This window comes from Symphalangus syndactylus, chromosome 8, assembly GCF_028878055.3.
Source record: "Symphalangus syndactylus isolate Jambi chromosome 8, NHGRI_mSymSyn1-v2.1_pri, whole genome shotgun sequence".
Lineage (NCBI taxonomy): Eukaryota > Metazoa > Chordata > Mammalia > Primates > Hylobatidae > Symphalangus > Symphalangus syndactylus.
The window spans coordinates 41,985,845-42,009,069 of record NC_072430.2 but is presented as its reverse complement, the minus strand read 5'-3'; the positions used below and the strand labels follow the sequence as shown (position 1 = coordinate 42,009,069).

The 23,225-nt window shown below is 53.1% G+C and overlaps 1 protein-coding gene across 13 annotated transcripts; it reads right to left on the bottom strand.

The window, feature by feature from the left end:
• Positions 1 to 150: 150 nt before the first annotated feature.
• Positions 151 to 18,605, bottom strand: RPS6KL1 (ribosomal protein S6 kinase like 1). 13 transcript variants are annotated; one of them, XM_055288759.2, is made up of 14 exons: positions 18,475 to 18,577; positions 16,956 to 17,783; positions 16,572 to 16,856; positions 15,140 to 15,264; positions 13,810 to 13,902; positions 7,192 to 7,239; positions 6,656 to 6,788; positions 4,964 to 5,569; positions 4,520 to 4,609; positions 4,268 to 4,350; positions 2,854 to 2,949; positions 2,437 to 2,543; positions 1,022 to 1,132; positions 151 to 428 (listed from the first exon to the last, which is right to left on the bottom strand). In XM_055288759.2, the coding sequence occupies exons 3-14, from the start codon at positions 16,834 to 16,836 to the stop codon at positions 299 to 301; spliced, it is 1,887 nt and encodes a 628-aa protein (XP_055144734.1). In that variant the 5' UTR covers positions 16,837 to 16,856; positions 16,956 to 17,783; positions 18,475 to 18,577; the 3' UTR covers positions 151 to 298. The 13 variants fall into 13 exon arrangements, with proteins under 13 accessions (XP_055144734.1, XP_055144735.1, XP_055144736.1 ...); XM_055288760.2 differs by having other exon boundaries at positions 17,276 to 17,783; XM_055288761.2 differs by having other exon boundaries at positions 17,639 to 17,783; positions 18,475 to 18,568.
• Positions 18,606 to 23,225: the final 4,620 nt, after the last annotated feature.

Below are 23,225 nucleotides of genomic sequence, written 5' to 3'. Positions count from 1 at the left end.
CTGAAATTACTGAAAGCCACTCAAGGTCCTGTTGCTTATCTTGTGAAATCAGAAATCCCTTATGTGGAAGTTAACACTGTCCTAATTCGACAGAAGGTAGAACCCTGACTGCCAGCCAGGAAAGTGTTGCCAAAGAGTCAACCTCTGTAAAATATTTGAAGAGATTTATTCTGAGCCAAATGTGACTGATGGCCTGTGACACAACTTTCAGGAGATCCTGAGAACATGTGCCTAGGGTGGTCTGGCTACAGCTTAGTTTTATACACTTAATACATTTTAGGGAGACATGAGACACCAGTCAGTACATGTAAGATGTACAGTGGTTTGGTCTGGAGAGGCAGGACGGCTCAAGGCCTGGGCGTGTTGTCATCGGCAGAATCAAAGATTTTCTGATTGGCAATTGGTTGAAAGAGTTATTATCTAAAGACCTGGGATCAATAGAAAGGAATGTCTGGGTTACAATAAGGGGTTGTGGAGGCTGCAGATGAAGCCTCCAGCCAGCAGGCTTCAGAGAACATGTAAATGCTTCTCATCAGACTTAAGGAGCCTGTTTTAACAGTAATTCCAAAAGGGAGGGGAGTATAATGAGGCATGGCTGGCTCCCTCTTCCCACCATGGCCCGAACTAGCTTTTCAGGTTAACTTTGGAATACCCTTGACTGAGACAAGGGGTCTATACAGATGGTTGGGGGGGGGCTTAGGATTTTTTTTTTTTTTTAGTTTCCATAAAGCATCATAGTCTCTTAGTGCCCCAGCTTCCTTGAAACTGTCAAGCTATACTCTAGAGAATTTGGGGTCACCATCTTTGTGAAGCCCTTTCAAAACACCAGTAGACTTGCATTTTTTGTGAGGGCTTACATTATTTCAGTGATGGATTTGGGAGGAGCGGGGGCATCTCATTTCATTTGGATTTGATTGCCTTGTGGACCAAGATGCTCAAGGTCAATACACATGAACAGGTGAGGGTTGATGACCTAGGAGCAGTGGTCAGTGAGGGTGAGTGTACAGGGTGGGTAGCTAACCTAGACTGCAGGTGGCAGGTGTGATGGATTCCAGGCTTAAACACAGCCTTGTCTTTCCAGAGTCCCTGTCTGCTGAGCTCTCTTGCAGTGGGACCATCCCTCTGTGAAGGTCTGTCACAGGAGGGAAGTGGGTACCAGAGAGTAGAACTAGAGCTCTAGTAGATAGAAAAACAAATTAGGTTGAATGAAAGGAAGAACAGGACTTGGTGTTAGAAGCTTTAATTTATCTGGTAAACCTGCAAAATAGGCATTACTTGCCCCATTTTATCAAAAGGAGGTTGACTGTAAGAGCTGGGACCCACAGTATTCTAAACTCAGGGCCCAACAAAGTGTCAGATGTGTAGCTTTGGGTGGATGAAGCACAGAAGTTCCAGAAGTGACTTGTGCTTCGTGAAGCAGTGGTCGGAAGCAGTGAAGCAGTGGTTTTTCAGAGACCAGAAGCAAGATATTTCTGGCTAAGAGCCATGGATAGTTGTTCCATGCGTTTTGTGGTTTCTTATCCCAAAAGGGCATGAAGTCACAGTAGGCAGTGACAATGGTAAACAGCCAAGGCCTGAGAGGGAGTCCTGATGGACACACCTTGTCTCAGCTGCTTTGGCCTGGAGGCTGAATTGCTGTCCTCTTGCACCCCTGGGGCAGGCTGTTCCCCTTCCCCACACAGATGGGCCCACTGGGGAGGAGGACTCTTGATTCTGGCTTCAGACTTGCTCTAAGGGGCAGAGCCGTGCATTCCTTCCTCCCCCCATTCCTCTTATTTTCTTCCCCTCCCTTTTGCTCTCCCAAGTCTGAAATCACAAGATAGGGGGCATAGTCAGGAATGCGGGGGGGTCATCCTGTCCCCTGCCTCATCCTTCCCCACACAACAGATGGCATTCCTGCTTCTGGGCCTTCCCAGCTGCAGGAACGGCTTCTGGTGGTAGAGGCCTACTTGCTGTGTGACTAAGAGGACTAGCCAGGACAGTGGTTTGGGTCCACTGAGCCAGTGGACCAGTGTCCTGAGATGAGTCTCCAGAGATGTCCTGAGTGGGGCACAACATGGCAGTGAGTGAGTCACAGAACCTCACAGTAGGGTGCAGCAGGTGGTCAACAGCTCAGCGCCAGTGCCACAGAAGGCAACCTTTAACATGGTGAGTCCGCATGCTCAACGGGTCTGTTGACTGATGGGTGGAAGGTTCAAGCTGCTTAGCAGGGCAAGCCTTGACTGCCCCCACCTCCAGCTTTTCTAGGAGCTGGCCCTTCCTGGGTGGTGGCCATAATTCTGAGGCCCCAGTGGGAGCCCAGCAGGACAGACAGTGCCCTCCATTCCTCGCCCAAAGCCCGCTGATAGAGGGCCAGCCCTGGGTTGGGTGTCAGGCAAGGAAGAGAGGCGATCCAGACCAGGCCAGCTGCTTCCGTCACCCGCTCTGCCCTCTTACCCCACCAGTTTGCTCCACTGGATGGTACTGAAAAAGGGATGGGACTTGAGTTTGCTGACACCACCTTCTCCCATGCCCAGGCGCCGGGTAGGCTCGAACTGCAGCAGCTGCAGAGAGAGGCCCAGTCAGCTGGGCCACTCCAGCTGCCGAGGCATGGGGTGACCTCCAGGGACTCCAACCACTATGGCCCCTAGGGGGCCTGCTCCCTGGCAGCCTGGCCCATGGAACCCCCATTTTACCCTGGGGACATTGGTGGTGGTTGGCCACCAACATACAGAAATGTGTTGACCCTACTGCGCTCTGCACCCACATCAGACACTGGGCACAAAGCACACGTGGTTCAGACACAGTTCTGCGCCCCTCCCAGCACCTTCCTCAGGCTAGGCAGCTGCTTCCTCTGGCTGGGCTACACCTCACCTCAGTTAGCAGAGAGGCCGCTGGGCGACTGAGCCACTCGGGCAGCTGGAGCTGGGTGTGGGCCTGGATTCCTGAAGGGTGGCTCTGGGACAGTGCCTGGGAGGACACAGGGAAGGGCCTCTGAGGAGGCAACCCCAGGACTGTCTACACTCCAGTGGCAGCCAGGATTTTTTTTCCCCATGTCACATCCCATGAGGATGATGACAATAATGATAGTTGCTACAGCCAGACACAGTGCCTGATGGCTAAGCAGTGCCTTTACGTTATCCACGAAAGGCAAGAAACAGCCCCAGAGAGGTAAAGGGACTTGTGCTGAGTTCAGGGTTTGAACCTAGGTCTCTTGGCTCCAAGCTTGCTAGAAGCAACTATCCTGGCTTGCAGTCAGGGCAGGCACTCTTGGGAACAGTGATGGAACTTGTCTCCTTATTTTAAAAATCCACATGGGCTATTCATTTGGCAGCAGGCCATGGCATGCTACCATCGGGGCCAAGGCAGGGGCGTGGCAATAAAAGAAAATAGGACCTCTCCACACCCCAGAAAGGCACAGCTTTGGGGAGCAGAGGGTCTGTCTGGAGGGAAGTATGAGTTTCCAGTAACCCCCAGGAAGAAGGCCAAGAGCTCTGGACTGGAGAGGTGGGAGGAGATAGGAAAGAGAGCCACTCTGGGGGAAACTGCAGCCAGGACTCTCAGGGCCCTGTGCCATGGGACGAAAGCAGGAGGGAGCCTGGATGGACTGGTCAGCTCTGGACTTCAGTTCACGCTGCATCCATTCCGGCTATTTCCTGTTCAAATGCAGTTTGGCCTCCCCCTTGCTGCCTACATAACTGGCCTCAGTTGCAGTGCTCAGCTCATGAGTGGGGAGGACAGAAGGCAGAGCCATCAACTGTTCCCAAGAGTGCCTGCTCTGATTGCAACCTGCAAACACAGGTTCCCGGAGTGTTTGCAGGGGCATCTTTTGAGCTCTTGGTTAAGCCAGGCTGGACAGGGTAGCTGCTTGCCTGGGTGAAAAAGCCCCTCTCTCCCATCCTCCAGCTAAGGTCTGGGGGTGACAGCCCACGAGGTCATGGGTGGGAGGAGTGAACAGTGGGCTCAGGATGATTGAACAGCCTTCCAGGGAAGAAGGGCTGTGTCACATTCTGCGCTTCCTCCAAATCTGACACCACCTGGGCCCAGGCTCTCTGGCAGAAACCTTCCCTGACCATCCCACTCTACTCTCATTCATAGAAGTTGACAGTCTCCTTAGCTATAGCCAACTAATGTGTTGGGAGTGCTAAGTGTGTCCCTGGCTTCGGGGGCAGTTGTGCTGGTAGGACAGCCAGGCAGTCTCTGCCCAGACTGGCTGGATGGACTAAGCCTGTCCCATCCCACACTCAGTGGCACCCACCAGGGCACTACACCCAGCCCAGCCACTCACCATTCCCGTCAGCAGTTCATACAGTAGAGACCCAAAGCTCCACCAGTCACAGGCTTCCGTCAGCTCGGAAATCCCACCCACCTCTGTGGGAACAAGAACACAGGTGTCCCAGCCTCACCTAAAAGGGCCTCTTCCATTCTCCTCAGCCTACCCAGACACCACCCACCCCCTCTGTCATCCTCAGACTCTGGGTGCAACCCACACAAAGGCACCCAGGTGCCAGGGCCCCCACCCCGGCCTCCCCCTTCTTGCCTGGGGCGCTGTAGAGATTGTCCACGGCCTCCCCGCAGCACTGGGGCTCCACTTCTGACCACTGGCCAAAATATGTGAGCCGGATGTGACCTCCAGTGTGTGGGAGGAAAAAGGAGGGGACAAAGATTGAGGACAGCTGATACAGGGGAGGGGGTTGCAGGGCTTCCCCCAACAGTCATGCGGTGGGAGCCAATGGCCTTGCTGGACAGAACCTTGGCAGAGGCACAGCACCCTCCACAGGGGCACAGCACTCTGAGGCCCATAGAGCCCACAGGGTACTCCCAGGAGCCTCGGCCAACAGACTCCAGCCTAGGCCCACTGAAAGGCTCGTTGGGGCCAGGGAGGAGCAGACAACCTTAGAGGTCCGCTCGACTTTGGGGATCTCTAGTCCTCTGCCTGGAGGCTTTGGGGGCCGCCCCCCTGGGAGGCGGGGAAGGCACCTACCTGCCTGGTCCAGGAGCAGGTTCCCGGGGTGGAGGTCCCGGCACAGCACCCCCTGCTCGTGCAGCGCCTCCAGCGCTACCAGCATCTCTGCCGCCCACTGCTTCACTTGCTCCTCTCTCACACTCCAGGTGGCCCTGCCACAGCCCCAGCCGGCCTCATCTGCTGACAGGCAGCTCTGATCCATGCCTCGGCCACAGCCCCCTAGCACCGGGCCGGCCCCCTCAGGAACCCAAGTGAGCCCCCGAGGGGGCCCAGCATCTGAGTTCTGGCCAGCCCGCCTAGCTTGAAGGTGCAGGTGGCCACCTGGGGCCTTTGGAAGGTCCGAGGAGCCAGAGGTGCTGGTCCTGGCTGTGGGTTCACCTTCAGCCTCCCTCTGGGGTCTGGTGGATGGGGCCTCCCCAGCTAGGGGAAGGCTCGGAGAAGTCCTAGGAGGCTCCAGGGCGACTCTGTCCTGGCCAGGGGTATGGCCTGAGGGGAGCCTCGCTGGGGTCAGGAGGTTGAGGTGGGGGTTGAGCTGAGCCTTCATCCTCTCCTGGGTAGAGCCAGAGCTGAGCCCAGAATGTCGGGGGTGCGCCTGGGAGAGCAGGTGGGACCAGAGAGTGCCTCCTGGGCCAGGCAGAGGGAGCGGTGAGCGTGGGGACAGGGAGAAAATGAGTATGGATGCCAGGGCCCGCTCCCACTCCTGCCTCCCCTCTGTCTTAGGCACAGACTTTCCGCCTCTGGGTGTCCTGGCCTAGTTCAGCCCTCTCACCTCTGCTCCTTCCCACCCCTCAGCTTAGAATGCCCTCTGCCCTCCTCTTGACCCACCTAAAGTGGGCCCAGCCTTACAAACTGGCACGCCACCGATAGATGTCCAGCACTATCAGTGTCCGTGGTTTGGGTGGTGGGTTCACTAGTGTGAACACTGTTTTTAGGGAGACTGATATAAAGAAATTTAAAGAAAGTCAGGCACACACTTATGATGACTGTGTCATGACCCCAGATGTGCACCTTACTTTAAAAAGTCATCAATATAATCATCAGTATCTGCTACGTGGCCCAGTTCCTGTCCTCATAACGTCAGTCACCACCACCCTGTCTGGCCACTCCCAAGGGATCGGCACAGCCCGGAAAAATGAAAAGAGCCAACGCTAGAGGAAACAGCGACAGAGGAGACAGCTGTGATTCTCACGCCCACCCACGATGTGGACATCCTCCCCAGGATGTCCCCTGCCCTCTTGGTACCACACAGGGGCCCACAATAGCCTGACTGGCCTCCAGAAAGGCCGGGTCCCCTGATCTGTGCTGTACATCTGGTGCAAGCTCCGCCCCTCCCCAGGAGTCAGCTTTTTTTTGAGGCGGAGTCTTGCTCTGTTGCCCAGGCTAGAGTGCAGTGGCGTGATCTCAGCTCACTGCAACCTCCACCTCCAGGGTTCAGGCCATTCTCCTGCCTCCACCTCCCAAGTAGCTGGGATTACAGGCACGTGCAAGCACGCCTGGCTAGTTTTTGTATTTTTAGTAAAGACAGGGTTTCACCATGTTGGCCAGGCTGGTCTCGAACTCCTGACCTCAGTTGATCTGCCTGCCTCGGCCTCCCAAAGTGCTGGGATTACAGGCGTGAACCACCATGCCCTGCCAGGGCTCCACATTTTAAGGGTTGACGACATACCCCAAAGGCCTGGGGAGCTGACAGGGGGCCCCAGGCCTGCTCACCTTGCACATGCTCTAGGTGCAGGAAGATGGAGTCCTCGCTCACGAAGTACCTGAGCAGCTTCGTCATGTAGGGCACTCCATGTGGGATGATGGTCAGCCGCTCCCTGCTCACCATGTGGCACCTGGGTAGGCTCTGGGAGGGGCAGGGCAGGCAGATCAGCCGGGGACAGGCCAGAGACTGCTGCTGTTAGGGGACCTCCTAGCCCTGGCTTCAGGGGCACCCGAATGAGGGTGCAGCAACTGCCTCCCTCATTTCCTGAACTGTCCTTACCCCCCTTGCCCTTGTAGAATCTGGGTCCTCCACCCTCTAGCCAAAGAGGGGGCAGTGTGTGTGCATGTATGTTTGTGTGTGTGTGTGTGTGTGCGCGCGCACGTGCATGTGTGTCCATCTGGAAAGCAGGGCATGTTCAGGCAGAACAAGCAGCTTTTGGGGGAGGGAGTGCAGGCTTCAAATGCAGGTTCTGGGTAGGAGTTTCCAAGAGCCCTGAGAAAGATCCAAGGGGAATGCAGAGTGGCAGGGGCAGGGTGGCACCTGCCTTCACCACGAAGGTCCCTCCGGTTGCCGGGTCCTGGACCAGCTGCACCTGCCAAAGTCCAGGAGGCACTGGTTAAGGCATGTACTAGCTCCTGGGGCTCCGTGACCCCAGCCTGACCCCCTCCCAGGTTCCTCCACTGAGGCTGGCTCACTCCAGTGGCAGGGCAGGGAGGGCGGGCTTTGATGGCACTTCTGAAGTGGACATCGATCCTATCCTGCTCACCCAGCCCTGCTAGACCTGTGGTCTCAGATGCTGCCTCCTCCAGGAAGCCTTCCCAAGATTACAGGGGCTGGGGTCCCTAATCTGTCTCCAATGCTCTCTTAGTTCACCCTTAGGAGACCCTCTTCACACTGTCTAATCTGTCTCCCACTGGACTGTGAGCTCTGTATTCCCGGAGCTCTGCACAGTGCAGGGATGTAGTAGGTGCTGGACACACGCACTGTGAGCAGCCCGGGCCTTGGCTGTGTGCATGGTGGGCATGCGAGCAGAATGCCCTGCCCTCTCCCTGCCCATGCTAGGCCAGGCCTCACGCCACCTGACGGGAGGGCTGAGAATCCCTGTTCCACCTGGACCCCAGAGATCAACTGAGAAGCCCTGTTCCACCTGGACCCCCAGAGATCAACCCCTCACCCAAGGCCTTGGCCAAAGCCCCACCATCCTGCAGGGTCTGAGGTGTCATGGCTGGAAGGGACCTCAGAGCCAGTCACTTCCTCTGATCTGTTTTACAATTGAGGAAGCCGCAGCTCCGAGGTGACTCCAGGTCTCCCCAGCGCAGCCATGTTGTGCAGGCTTGGCACGCTGCGTTCAGGCCTTTTTCCCATTCCACTCCACCCCCTTCATTTATACAAACCCCCATGATACAAGTTTATCTATGTGAAAAACCTGCACATGTACTCCTGACTGCAAATAAAAATTTAAAATAAATAAGTAAAGTCCGCTTGAGAGGCTGTCTTTGGACAGCAGCCTCTCCTTCTTGTGTTGGTTTCCATTAGAGGCAGATGCTGTCAATCACAAGGTCAGGGCCATGTTTGGAGTTGGGCCCCTGACTCATCTGCATGGTGGGCAGGGGCGGGCCCCAGCAGTAGGAGCAGGCATACGGGTACGTCGAGGGCAGGAAGGCAGAGGATTCAGCCCAGGTGAGGGCGTGTGGAGGCAAGGCCAGCACCCTGGGGTTGTGACTCCTTGGCTGTTGGCCTGCCCTGTGGACATTCCCCAGGGAGGCCGTGGCCAGCCATGGTCGGGGGTGGGAACTGGGCCCTGAGGCCAGGCTGCTGGGCAGTGAGGAAGGCCACAGCTTGGGATCAGGGTAGGGGAAGGGGCACTGGGCTTCGATCTTGGGCAAATTGAATTGATTTTCTCATCTACCAACCAGGAATTCCAAATGCCTACCTTCCCTACATCTCTGGATTGTTGAAGCCATACAGAAAGCCCTTGGTGAGGGCCAGGTGTGGTGGCTCATGCCTGTAATCCCTGCAATTTGGGAGGCCAAGGCAGGTGGATCACCTGAGGTCAGGATTTCAAGACCAGCCTGGCCAACATGGTGAAACCTCGTCTCTACTAAAAATACAAAAATTAGCTGGGCATAGTGGTGCCCACCTGTAATCCTAGCTACCTGGGAAGCTGAAGTAGAAGAATCACTTGAACTCAGGAGGCAGAGTTGCAGTGAGCCTAGATCAAGCCACTGCACTCTAGTCTGGGCAACAGAGAGAGACTCCATCTCAAAAACAAAACAAAACAACAAAAAAACAAGAAAGCCCTTGGTGAGTGGAAAGGCTGTGAGAATGTCAGTGATCACATTTGCTAAGTCACATGGCCTCTCTGAACCTTGCTCTTTTTAACTACAAAATGGGGTCATAGCAGCACTTCCTTCAGGGGGTCCTGAAGAGGATTCTGTTAAAGCAGGCAATTCAGGCAGAGCAGCAGCCTGTGCCTGCCGCAGAACACACCCTTGATAACCTGTTGTGATTATTACCAGTGTCATCCGAGGGGAAGCCCACCCTGGCTATAAAGTGGTTACTCTGTGCACTTTACATAGGTTAATTTTATCCCCACAATCCTGCCAAAATTCAGGCCTGAGCCTCAGGTTATGTTGCCTACTGTCCCACTGCTAAAAAGTGGCCAAGTCAGGACTTGAACCCAGGCAGGCTGATCCCGGAGCCCTGCAGACTTTACTGGAACTGGGGGCACAACCAGGTGACCTTGGTAAGGGCCTTCCTTCCTGAGCCTGTTTCTCCATCATCAGTGAAAGGAAGGCAGTGGACTAGATGAGCGCCCAGGACCCTTTTCTCAGCAGGAGCGAGGTGTCCTCTCTGACCACCAGAGGTCTCTCCTCCAACAGCCAGAGACCGAGTCCAGCCTGAGCTTGGCTCCCTGACCAAACTTGTGCAATGTTTGAAAAAGCAAGGGAGAAAACTCTGGAGTCATTTAGGAGAACAGAGTTTCCCACAAATCCTGACACCCCAGATAATTCCCCACTGTCCCTTGCCAAGTGGGATTCCCCGCCACCTTGTCCTGGGCAAGGGCCTCTAACTGACAGAGTCCTGAAAAACCAGCGAAGGAGGGAAGGCTGAGGAAGCCAGAAATAAACCTTGATCCATACCCTGAAAGATTTCTGTTAAAAACATATTAAAACCAACCTCAGTATTCAGAAATAATTAGACTAAAACATTAACAGTGATTATCTTGGAGTTCGGTAGGATTCAGGGGATTTTCTTTTTCTTCTCCTTTGTCTTTCATTATATTTCAAAAGGGCAGCAAAGCAGGAGGCATTTTCCCATTCATCCAACCAAACAAGAAACTCCTTTTACTCAGTGGTTTGGGGGGCAAAGGACTGTCTAGTGCCTTGACTTCTTTGTTTATTATTTATTTTTGTTGAGACGGAGTTTCGCTGTTGTTGCCCAGGCTGGAGTGCAATGGTGTGATCTCAGCTCATTGCAAACTCTGCCTCCCAGGTTCAAGCGATTCTCCTGCCTCAGCCTCCCAAGTAGTTGGGATTCCAGGCATGCGCCACCACACCCAGCTAATTTTGTATTTTCAGTAGAGACGGGGTTTCACCATGTTGGTCAGGCTGGTCTCGAACTCCTGACCTCAGGTGATCCACCCACCTTGGCTCCCCAAAGTGTTGGGATTACAGGTGTGAGCCACTGCGCCCAGCCCCATTGACTTCTTTGAACCTCAGTTTAATTCTCTGTAGGACAAGTATTAAAATGCAGCACTGTCCAGTTGAACTTCTTATCATGATGGCAGGATTATATGTCTGCACTGTCCACATGGGGCCATTGAGCACTTGAAATGTGACTGGTGCAACTGAGACACAGATGACTTCACTTTAATGAATATGAATGCACAGAGGCTTATGTGCCTAGTGACTACTGTGTTGAACAGCACCATATAAGGCTTCGTTCCCCCATGGTGACTGTGAGGATTTAATGCCACAGCTCTGTAAATGAGAAGGTTCCATACAACTGTCGGGTGAGCCTTCCATTTGGGAAGATGGAAGGCAGTTCTAGTGCTTTCTCTCACCTTTTAAAAAAGAGCAATTGTTTTAAATAAAGAGACCCACTGAATTCTTGGGACAGAGGGACAATTAAAGCTTTGGTGAAACACGGTAAACCTTTTCTTTAAAGATGCACAAAGCATCAAAATCCCAGGAGGAATCTCCCATGGAACAAACAAGCCTAAAGGTTTCAAACAAGTTCTTAAACTCAAAGGCCCACAGGGGCCAGGCATGTGAGCAAATAGGCAGGGTGGAGGCGCAGAAGGGAGGGCTGGTGCCCCGTCTAATGCAGGCATCTCTTCCTCCACTCCCTGCTGCCACAGGGGAATGCGAGCCCAGTGTTTCCAGATCTGATTTTTTCAAGAGAAGCAGGAAATCTGGACTTTTATAAGAATCTGCACATTTTTAAATGTTGGTAACAACTAAAAATAAAAAACAAACAAAAAAAACAAAAAAAACCCACCCCTGTGTTTAAGCCAAATAAAAGAAGAAGTGACTTGGATGACCTTCTTTTTCTTCCTCCACCCTGTCTCAGAGCCTGGCTCCTGCACAAGGCTCAGCAAATACCCAGTGATGTCTCTCTGGCCCCCAGGCTCTGAGGCCAGGCCCTCAGGTATTCCGGCTGCTTACCAAGTCCCGACCCACCCACCTCACTGCTCCCTGCCACCATCTCTTCAGCCCTTAGTTATCCTAACAGCTGGACACATTAAGGGTCACTCAAGCATCATCCTAAGCAAGCCCTTTGCTTCCTCCCTGGGCCTGAGGGTTGCTGCTGGCTGGCACTGCCCACTTGCCCAGATCTGTCTGGGCAGAGCTGTGGAATGGAACAAGGGTGACAGTATATCCAAGTCTGGCTGCAGGGACCAAGGCTCAGGGGCAGTGACACCTTTCCTAACTTGGGGAAAGTGATGCTCCTGGCTTGGGCATGACACAGGGAAAGGAAGTAGGATCTCAGGAGGGAGGTGAAGTCCTTAAGTACCCAAAACAGGATAAAAAAGAAAAAAAAGAAGGGTAGTCCTGAAATAGAATGGGGCGGGCCAGTGGCTCAGGCCTGTAATCCCAAGCGCTTTGGGAGGCCTAAACGGAGGTGGAGGATCACCTGAGGCAAGGAGTTTGAGACCAGCCTTGGCAACACAGCGAGATCGCTCCACAAAAAATAGAAGAAATTAGCAGGGCTTGAGACTGTGGTCCCAGCTACTCAGGAGGCTGAGGTTGGAGGATTGCTTGAGCCTGGTAGGTCGAGGCTGCAGTGAGATGAGATCACACCACTGCACTCCAGCCTGAGCTACAGAGCGAGACCCTATGTCAAGAAAAAAAAAAATGGTTGGGCTTGGCCTTAATTTGTGCTTTCCATCTGCAAGGGCCTCGAAACACTGGATTCCTAAACCACTTTCCTGAGGCTAAACAAGTTTGGGGAATTCTGTGTCACAGTGTACATCTGCATCTAAAAACTCTAAGAACTCCTATCATTAAAAAACAAAGCAATATAACTTTAACTCACTGTTTTCCTATCATACTCAGCTCAGAACCCCTCTCGCCATAACACTTATGGTTCAGAGGGATCTTACTGGGAGGCACAGTGTCAGTCACCTCCCGGCTGGTCCCTGGGAGCGGCTGTGTTCAGCCAAGGTTGGGTTGTGGCCACTGACACTTGAGCAGTGGGGAGGGGACCGTGGCAGATGGAAGCTGGCAGGGCCTGCGCTGACAGTCTGGGGCCTGCCCCAGGGACCTAGGAGAAGCAGCTGGAGTAAGGCCCGGGAGCAGGAGCCTGCGTGCCTCCCAGCTCACTCCTGTCACTTGTATTTAGAGCCATCAAGCATGTACTCAGTGTCATAGCATGTGCCAGGTCTTTCCCCAAAATTGTTTTATTTTACCTCCCAGATCACCCCATAGGGGGAGAATTCTCATCTCACTTTCCAGAGGAAGAAACCACAGCTCAGAGAGCAGGGGGCTTGCCCGTGGCCACCTGGGGTGGTGCCCAGCGCGGGGCCTTCCCGCAGGCAGCATGTCATCCTCTTGCCTGTGGGAAGCACAGTACTGTCTCCTTTTCTCTGTGGGCCCCCAGATCTACCAAAATCACCCAGCGAGTATGTTAAATAACAGATTCTTGGGCATCTGTATTTTTAGGAAGCTCTCCATTTAGCCAGCTTGGTAAAGAACTTCTTGGGTGACTATTCCAGGGTTCGGGGGAAGAGGGGAACCTCATACTGGCTGGACTCTCATTTGACCTCATTCTCTGTCCTTCTAATCAGAAGCACTCTAACAACGAGTGCCCCAAGTGATGGTTGGGACATCGCCTCCTATCTTCTTGTCTGCCCTGAATAAGGCAAAGCATGCGAGATGGCATTGAGACAGGGTAAAGTTACAGTTAGTTCAGGAGAGGAAAAAAAGGGTAGACTTGCCAAGGCCCTGGGCAAGGACGAGCCAGTGCGGGCCCTCTCTGGACAGGTTTCTGGAATTGAGCACATCCCAGCCGCAGGAAGTCCCCAGCTGTGCTCAGTAGAGCATCTTGGCTGCAGCCCTGGGGTTCAGGGTGAGTGTGGTGGGGGTGCTGTGGGAAGCGGGAAGTGGGAGCGAGCAGGGCCTCAAGGGCTGGCAGGGTGCCCTGGGCATAGCTCCTCGCTCCTCCTGCAGTTTCTGTCCCAATTCTCCCGAGGAGCAGGTTTTCTGGATCTGAGCTGCAGGGCTGTGGAAAGGGCCTGTCTGCCTCTTCTTTTTATATTTTATTTTATTTGAGATGGGGTCTTGCTATGTTGCCCTAGCTGGCCTGTAACTCCTGGGCTCAAGCAGTCCTCTTGCCTTGGCCTGGTGCTTGGCCCAAAGTGCTGGGATTCCAGGTGTGAGCCACTGTGCCTGGCCAATCAGCCTCTTCTCATTCCCTGTATTTTCCTCTCCAGGACCCAGGACCAGAGTCATGCATGTTAGGGATGGGGGAGAGGTGGGAACTGCTGGACACAACGGCACTCGCACTCCCCACTGACCCCTGCCCACCTCCTCTGGAGGAGTGGCGGCCACTGCTACAGCAGTGGACCTGCTTTCTGCACATCACGTCTCTCTCCCCACCACCACCCCAAATTGCATACCCTGTCTCCCTCCTGCAAGGTGAGTGTCCACTCACTCACCTTCTCGATGACCCCGACCACCCTGCAGCCCCTCAGCTGCTCCACGGCAGAGTTCAGCGTGCGAATGGGCCGGAGCCTCAGGCTGCTGAAACCCTGCAGAGGAGGGAGACAGGCCACACACAGCCTCAGGGCCGAGCCCTCCTTGGCCATGGCCTTCTCACCAGGCATCAGGCAGGGGCTTCTGGATGCAAGGAGAGCAGTTGGGAGGGCAAGGGTATAGGCAGGCCGCACCCCACAGCGGCAGGCTGGGTGGAAAAGCTGGCCTTGACTGACAGGCACCTATATTGGTCCAGGGTGGTCAGGCCGACCTCTCTGCTGAGCCCGTCCAAGGCCCATGAAGTTCTCTGGGCTTCAGAAGCCCCCTCTCAAAAGCCCCATCTAGGCCAGGCGCAATGGCTCACGCCTGTAATCCCAACACTTTGGGAGGCCGAGGTGGGCAGATCACTTGAGGTCAGGAGTTTGAGATCAGCCTGGCCAACATGGTGAAACCCTATCTCTACTAAAATACAAAAATTAGCCGGGCATGGTGGCGCCTGCCTGTAATTCCAGCTACTTGGGAGGCTGAGGCAGGAGAATCGCTTGAACCCGGGAGGTGGAGGTTGCAGTGAGCCAAGATCACGCCACTGCACTCCAGCCTGGGTGACAAAGTGAGACTCCATCTCAAAAGATGCAGATGCTCCCAAGGTGGGGATAGGGAAGTAACCTGGGAACCTGTGAGTCTCAGGGAACATGCCTTGAAGACCAAGCACCTACTTTGGGGAAAGGCAGCCGTACAGGATGCAGTGAGCCAAGGAGGGCTGTGTGAGTGCGCGCATCCGTGGGGTAAGAAGTGCGCATGCATTTTCCACCCTCACTGAACACTTACTGGTTTAGAGAAAGCCATGTGGGGAGAGTGTGTGTGCACATACATGCACACAGATATGTGTGTGTGTGCACACATGGGTGTCGGGGTCTGCTCCAAATTGCATGCCGGTTCACAACAGAGAATCAGGAGACTCTGAGTGTGGACACACATAAGCGTGTAAACTGAACGGTGTGCAAGGCTGGTAGATGCATATGTGCACACATGGCAAGTGCTCTGTGAGGGAGGCAGATGACTGGAGATGACTCAGTGAGTTGTTTGAAAATGAATGAACCATGAGGCGTGGGAGAGAGAGGAAGCCAGGAGGAAAAGAAGATGGGCTGCCCTGGCACACTCCAGCCCGACTAATGACTTCCACTGCCGGCCTCTGCCCTGCAGCCCAGGGCGGGCCTGTGGGTGTCGGGGCCTCCACAGTCTCCCCTCAGAACCCTCCTCCTGCTCAGGCCTTTGGGTGTGGGGTCTCCTCACCGTGCTGGGGCTGGCTCCACTGCTCAGCGGCTGCTGCAGGTGGCAGTTGAAGATCTCCTCTGCCCGCCGCAGGTATTTGGTAATTTTCAGCTTCACAGCCTCACGTTGCTCCTTGTTGGGGTCAACTGTGGGGGACAAGAGTCACCAGGGTCCCTAGCCACGGCCTCGGAGGGCTGGAGTTCCAGCTCCCATTGCCTGCCCTCTGCCCTCCCAAGGAGAGAGCTCCTGTTTCTGAGGCTGGTTCAGCAGATTCTGCCCCCAGATTGCTTCGTGAGCCCCTCCTCTGGGGTGAGGGACCAGCCAGGAAGGAGAAGGAAGGCAGTTGGCAGGAGGAGGTTAGGAACTAGGGTCACTCCTCAGCAGACAGCACTTCACCATTAGCACCCACTGCCTTGCTGGCGGCTGTCACACCCTGGGAAGGGACAGGGTGGGGATTTCCCTAACCATTTTTTCAGAGGAGGGGATAGAAGATTCCAGAGAGCATTGCTTCTTCCATCTCTGATGCCCAGTGTGAAGAAGGCTAAGGTGGGGACCAGGATCGGGGGATACAGGAATTTGCTGGACAGACTGGAAGCCCAGGCTTGAGGGGTCTCTTCAGCCAGAGGGCAGGAAGGGCCCAGTGCCCACCTCAAGCCTGGCCACCAGAGCCCACAGGTGTCTCAAACTGGCCTCAGCACCAGCCTCTCCCCTGACATGGAAGTTCCTCACGCTGCCCTGGAGGGACCTCCCCTCTCACCTCTAGGCCGTGACTGTTCTCTCTCTGGAACTCTAGCCAGTCCTTCAGCTGGATACCGCACCTACCATTCTCCAGTGCTCCGATTAGAGATCTAACATCTAGAAAATGCTCTAGGCCAGCCCAGTCTGACCTCAGTTTCCCTCTTTCCTCTCTTCACTTCCCTCTAATCCTCTTCCTACCTGAGACTACAATGGTCCAAATCAACTCATCAGTCTCCCCCCACTAGAATGCAAACTCCCAGAGGGCAGGAGCCCAGCCCAGCTCCAGGGACAGTCAGGTGTAGTGGGCCAAGTACACAGCCTGTGAAGTCAAACCCCAGCTCTGCCATTTGATAGCTGTGGAGCCTTGAGCAAGCTATTGAACTGCCCCATGCCTCAGCTTCCTCATCTGGAACATGAGAATTTAAAAAATGGTTCCTGTGTACTTGGAACGACATACAACAACATATATAGTAATTTCTATTACTGTGACGCTTAAATGAATGAAGCTACATGAAGCCCTTAGAATAGTGCCTGGCATGTAGAAACTGCTTAATAAGTGCCAGCTGTCATTGTCCTTTATGGAGGCCCTGCAGGCCAGCATAGTGCCCTGCTCACTCAGTACAAATGGACAGGGGACAAGACAGATGGGTGACAGGAGGAGCCCTGCACTGGCCCTTCCCCACCCACCCCAGCCCTGCCCAGCCCCAGTCCTCACCGTGTATGCCACAGAGCAGCACGTCCACGCCATTCTGATAGTGGTTGAAGGCCGCCTCATAGTCCTCACTAACATCACGCTCCAGGGCCAGCCGGATCTGCGTGGCCGCATCCACCAGATAGTCACCTTTTGTCATGTCAGGCACTCCCAGAGCCACCCTGTTGCGAATCTGCTCCAGGTACACGTGAGCCTGGGACCGTGCTCGTGAGCAAGGCTCAGGCTCCAGGCCGGGGCTGGGCAGGCACTCACAGGCCACCAGGCTCATGGCTGCCCTGCAGCTGGGACCTGGAATGGGCAAATGCATTAGGGAGGACCTAGCTGGGAGCAACACCCCTATCCACACCCCAGTTTCCTCCACTGAATGTCAGGGAGACTAATATTCACCTCCAAAGACTGAAGGGGTCAGAGCTAAAGTGGGTAAGGTCTTTTCATGGATCCAGGTCCTTCCTAAGTGGTAGTAATGACAGAATCATAACCAGCTCAGGATTCTGTTTTCTTCTTTTTTTTTTTTTTTTTTTTTTTAAGTCAGAGTCTTGCTCTGTCACCCAGGCTGGATTGCAGTGGTGCGATCTGGGCTCACTGCAACCTCCACTTCCCGGGTTCAAGCAATTCTCCTGCCTCAGCATCCCAAGTAGCTGGGATTACAGGCACTCGCCTACCACACTTGGCTACTTTTTGTATTTTTAGTAGAGACAGGGTTTTACCATGTTGGCCAGGCTGGTCTTGAACTCCTGACCTCAAGTGATCCGCCTGCCTTGGCTTCCCACAGTGCTGGGATTACAGGCGTGAGCCACCGCGCAGGCCTAGGGCTCTGTTTTCCTTTCCAATCAAGTTCAGTTCAGCAAACATTTCTGGAGCATCTGGTACTGTGTTGAGCTCTGGAGACAGCTGAGGATATCTGTGATCCACAGCCACCTTCACAGGGCCTCCATGGAGCAAGCTTGGTATCCAGTACGCATTCAGCACATGGAGGCCACACACGCTGGGCTCAAATGCTGTTCCTCATGCTGTTCCCTCCACCCTGCCTGTTGTCCCCTCCCTGCTCCTCCTGTGGGAATCTCATTTACCCTTTGGGGTTTAGCACTTCTCCGTGGACCGGATGGATTGCCCCTGCTGTGTTTTGTTCCCTTGGTCCTGAGGTCAGTGTGGTCAGCGAGTGAGGACCCCTCCTGGAGCCAGCAGAGAGCTGAGCACAAAGCTGGGCTGTAAGACCTGTTGGCAGACGGAATGACCGAGTGGCAGACTCGGTGCCACGTTGGATGTGGGTAGAAGAGGGCAGGGTGACCTAGCCCCAGGGAGGGTTGCTGTCCTCCTGGCTTTACTTTTGAGAAGGTCATGCGGCCTCCAAGGACCTGATAGCAGCTTCTTCCTGAGCAATGTGTGACCCAGGCGGCCAAAGGGATGAGAGCCGTGGCTGCGGGAAGGGAAGGGGCTCACAGAGAGGCCCGCAGAGCTGCCCCGCCTTTGCTCTCCCAGGTCCCATTGGGAATGGCCAGGGCCCGGAACTTCCAACCCCAGGTTATTTGGAGAGAGAATGGAGAGAGCAGGATGGGCGGTGGGGCGGGGAGGGAGACCCACAGCCTCAGCCGGCGGGGAGCTGAATCCGGGCCAGGATGCGGCCAGGAGGCGGAGGGAGGCCGCATCATCCCTGCTCGGCCAAGCCCAGGGGAACTTGAGGCTCTGAGGCCTTGCTCTGGGGGGTGCCTGGGTGGGACTGGCTTCAGGGGCCACCCTGCCGGGCAGGGTCCTGTCGGGCAGAGCCGCCGGCCCCGCCTGGACACAGAAAGCGGCGCATGCAGCCCGCGGGGCCCCAGCCGCAAGGTGCACGGTCCCAGGGTGGAGGGACGGCCGAGGGGGCCCCTCGCCTGGGAGGGTGGAGAAGAGACCGGACAAAACACCGTACCTGCCCGAGCTGGTAGCCGGGTCCGCGGGCCAGGCCTCCCCCTCACGTACCGGCCCTTCACGCCAGAGCGCGCCGCGGGCAGCTGCTTTCCGGCATCCAGCGTGCGGGGCCAGCCGGTGCAGCACGGCCATTGGCTGCGGATGAGCTCATAGTTGAGCCTTAGAATAAACCACCAATCACCGCCCGGCTCGGCTCCTGCCGGCCTTAAAGCCGCAAGGTCTGCACGGCGGGGCTGTGAGGGGCGGGGGGCGGCTTAGAGAGGGGAGGGTGGGATGGGGTGTGGGGTGGGTGCGGAGAGCAGGTCTAGAATCATCCAGGGATGCGGAAGGGGCTGCTTCAGAAGTCTAGACCGTGCCACTTCTAGGACTTTTCTCATTCATTGCTTCATTCATTCAACGATTCAATGCTATGTATTGACAGTCTCCCATGCATGAGGAGCTGGATGTTGAGATACAGCCGTGAACTAGACAGCGCTGTTTACATCCGCATGGCGCTTACAGTCTAGTGAGGGCTACCGAGAGTAAAGAACCCAGCAATAAAGGCTTTTGATGTCGGAACCGAGCTTAAAATCCAAGACATAGGCCGGGTGCGGTGGCTCATGCCTGTAATCTCTGCACTATGGAAGGCTGAGGCGGGAGGATCATTTGAACCTAGGAGTTCAAGACCAGCCTGGGCAACACAGGTAGACCCAATCTCTATAAAAATTACAAAATTTCGCCGGGCATGGTGGCGTGTGCCTCTGGTCCCAGTTACTCAGGAGGCTGAGGTTGGAGGATGGAGTGAGCTCGGGAGGTTGAGGCTGCAGCGAGCCGAGATGGTGTCACTGCACTCCAGCCTGGGTGATGGGGCAACAGATCACAGGCAACCCTGTGACACAGATCTCACCTGCAGGTTCAGTGCTGACTGGCTTCACACTGTCCCCCAGCTGCACTTGCTCTACCCTAGACACCCTTTCATACTTTCTCCCTCTGACTCCCACCCGTCCCCCTATCCTCACTCTCAGCCAGCACTGTTGCTTCATCCTTCCCTTGACAGCAGTGGTGCACAGACTCCCACAGGCTTGCTCTTGGCCCGCGGGCGGGGCTGTGCCCACACTCTGCTTCCAACCTTTTTCCACAGGTGACTGTCTGTGCCCCATTGAAGGCCACCCTTCCAGGCGGGCATCAGTCCTGTGCCATCACCTACTCAGCGACACCACTCCAGCGATTCTCCCATCTCTCCCACTAGATAATTACCATCTGATACAAACATAATGCTTGTTTCTCCCCTCTTGAAAGCAAAACAAGGAAACAAACCAAAATACACTCTAGGCCTCACTTCTTCCTTTACCTACCACCCTAGGTTTGCAGTACGGCTAATTTTCATTTTTTGTTTTTGTTTGTTTGTTTTAGTAGAGATGGGGTTTCGCCATATTGCCCAGGCTGGTCTCAAACTCCGGAGCTCACGTGATCCACCCACCTTAGCCTCCCAAAGTGTTGAGATTACAAACGTGAGCCATGATGCCTGGCCCAAAAGTAAACTTTTAAAACACATCCTATAGAATGGGAGAAAATACTTGGAAATCATATATCTGATAAGGGTCTAGTATCTAGAATATATAAAGGACTCTTAAAATTCAACAATAAAAAGACATCCCATTTAAAAATGGGCAAGTAATTTGAATAGACATTTCTCCAAAGAAGATATGCAAATGCATGCCATAAGCACATGAGAAGATGCTCTACATCATTAGTCATTAGAGGAATACAAATTCAAATCACAAGGAGACATCACTTCTCACCCACTGGGATGACCACAACAAAAAAAACAATAATAACCAGTGTTGGCAAGGATCTGGAGAAATTTGCATATTGCTGATGAGAATGTAAAATGGAACAGCTGCTTTGGAAAACAATTTGGCAGTTCCTCAAAAAGTTAAACATAGAGTTACCATATAACCCAGCAATCTACTTCCAGGTGTACACTTAAGAGTATTGAACACATATGTTCACATAAAAACTTGTGCACATGAATGTTGATAGCAGCATTATTCATAATAGCCAAAAAGTGGCAACACCCAAGGTCCATCACCTGATGCATGCATAAAATGTGACGTATCTGTATAATAGAATATTATTCAGCCATAAAAAAGAGCAGAGTGCTGATACATGCTACAATATATCTGTTTCAATATAACCTTGGAAACAGTATACTAAGTGAAAGAAGCTAGTCACAAAAGGACACATATTGTATATTTCCATTTATATGAAGTTTCCAGAGACAGAAAGTTCATGTCAGGGAGGGGACAGTGTGTATGGGGTTTCTTTTTGGGGTCATCAAATGTTCTAGAATTAGACAGTGGTAAGAGTTGTACAACCTAGTGAATAATACTAAGGACCACTAAATTGTATATTTTAAAAAGGTAAATTTTGGCTGGGCGTGGTGGCTCATGCCTGTAATCCCAGCATTTTGGGAGGCCGAGGCGGGTGGATCACCTGAAGTCTCGGGAGCTGGAGACCAGCCTGCCCAATATGGAGAAATCCCGTCTCTATTAAAAATACAAAAAAATTAGCTGGGTGTGGTGGTGCATGCCTATAATCCCAGCTACTCAGGAGGCTGAGGCAGGAGAATTGCCTGAACTCAGGAGGCAGAGGTTGCAGTGAGCTGAGATCGCGCCATTGCACTCCAGCCTGGGCAACAAGAGCGAAACTCTGTCTCAAACACAAACAAACACACAAAAAAATAAAATGGTAAATTTTATGGTATGTGAATTATACCTCAATAAAAAATTATTACAATAAAAAAGAAAGAAAAAACAATGCCTGAACTCTTGATCCTGCCCGGAAACCTTTTCCACCTGAAGCCTTTCCCAACCCCATCCTGATGATCCGCCCATCCTGTTGCTGCTCAGGCCAAACATTTTGGAACCATCCTGATTTTTTTCATTTTCTCACACAGCCCCTTGCCCCTCTCCATTATTTTTCACCAACCTCACTCACTCAACTGCAACTCCTGGGACACACCAGGCAGCTCTCACCCCAGGGGCTTTGCCCGGCAGCTGCTTTCTGGCTGAAATCGCCTGCCACCAGGTATTTGTCTGGTTTACCCTGCCCCTGGCTTTTTTTGTTTTGTTCTTTTTTGAGGCCGAGTCTCACTCTTTCCCCCAGACTGGAGTGCAGTGGTGCAATATTGGCTCACTGCAACCTTCACCTCCCGGGTTCAAGCGATTCTCCTGCCTCAGCATCCCAAGTAGCTGGGATTACAGGCGCCCACCATCACTCCTGGCTAAGTCTTGTATTTTTAGTAGAGATGGGGTTTCACCATGTTGGCCAGGCTGGTCTTGAACTCCTGACCTCAAGTGATCCACCCGCCTAGGCATCCCAAAGTGCTGGAATTACAGGCATGAGCCACCATGCCCGGCCCCTGCCCCTGTTCTGAGGCATTGCCCTGATGTGACTTTCTTGTGAGACCTACTCTGACCATACCTCACCCACAACACCTTCATTCCCCCTCATTCCCTCTGCTTTGCTTCTTTTCCATTGTACTTAACACTGTTAGCTACATAACTTACTATTGATGCTATATAACTTATTTGTTTTTTCTTTGACATGGTGTCTCATTCTTTTACCCAGCTGGAGTACAGTGGTGCAATCACAGCTCACTGCAGTCTCAACCTCCTGGGCTCAAGCAACTCCTTCCATCTCAGCCTCCTGAGTAGCTGAGAGTGTGGGCACATGCCATCGTGTCAGCTAATTTTTTTTTTTTTTTTTTTTTTTTTGTAGAGACGGGGGTCTCACTATGTTGCCCAGGCTGGTCTTGAAATCCTGGGCTCAAGCAATTCTGCTGCTTTGGCCTCCCATAGTGCTAGGATTACAGGAATGATCCACCACACCTGGCCTGTTTTTATGTTTATTTCATTTCCTACCCCCAGTGTAAGATCCACATGGGCAAAGGTTTTTTTGTCTGCTTTGTTCATCACTGTATCCCAAGTGCCTAGAACAGCATCTGGCATATAGTATTATTCAATAAATATTTGCTGAATGAATGAGTGAACACTAAAGGATGAGAAGGAATTAACCAGGAAAAGTGGTTAGAGAGGGCAGTGGAAGGAAATGTTCGGGGAGGACAAACAACATGTATAAATGCCTTAACAAACTAAGGGAGAAAAAAACAGCATTTGCTCATCAAACAGATGGCATAAAGTCATTTGATAAAAGTCAACATGCATTCACGATAAAGACAACCTCTTAACTTGCTTAACAAACTAAACAAACTCATGAACCTACTTCTTAACTTGATAAGGTGTTATCTACCAGAAACTTAGAGCAAACACCATTTGTAATGGTGCAGCATTGGAAACATTGCCACAGTCCGACTGTTTTTCTGGTATCTGGAAGGATCCTACTCCTCTACCCCTTTAGAAGTTAGGCTTGGCCATGGCACATGCTTTGAAATGCTAGTGAACAGAATACGTGTTGCTTTAGGGTGGAAGCTTCCAAAGCCAGTGCATAATTCATCTCGTTCCTTCCTCCTGCCTTAGTGATCCTGGAAGCAGCTGACCATGGAGGTGCAGAGCCTCAATTAGCCTGGATCCCTGAGAAACAACAATAAAGGGACATCTCCTTGGCCCTATGACTTGTGTTGGACATGAAATGTGAGTGAGAAATAAGTTTCTATTGTGTTAAGCCACTAGATTTTGGGATCATTTGTTACTGTAATATACCTCGACCTATCCTGAATGTTACATCCAATGTAGTCAGAAATGAACCAAT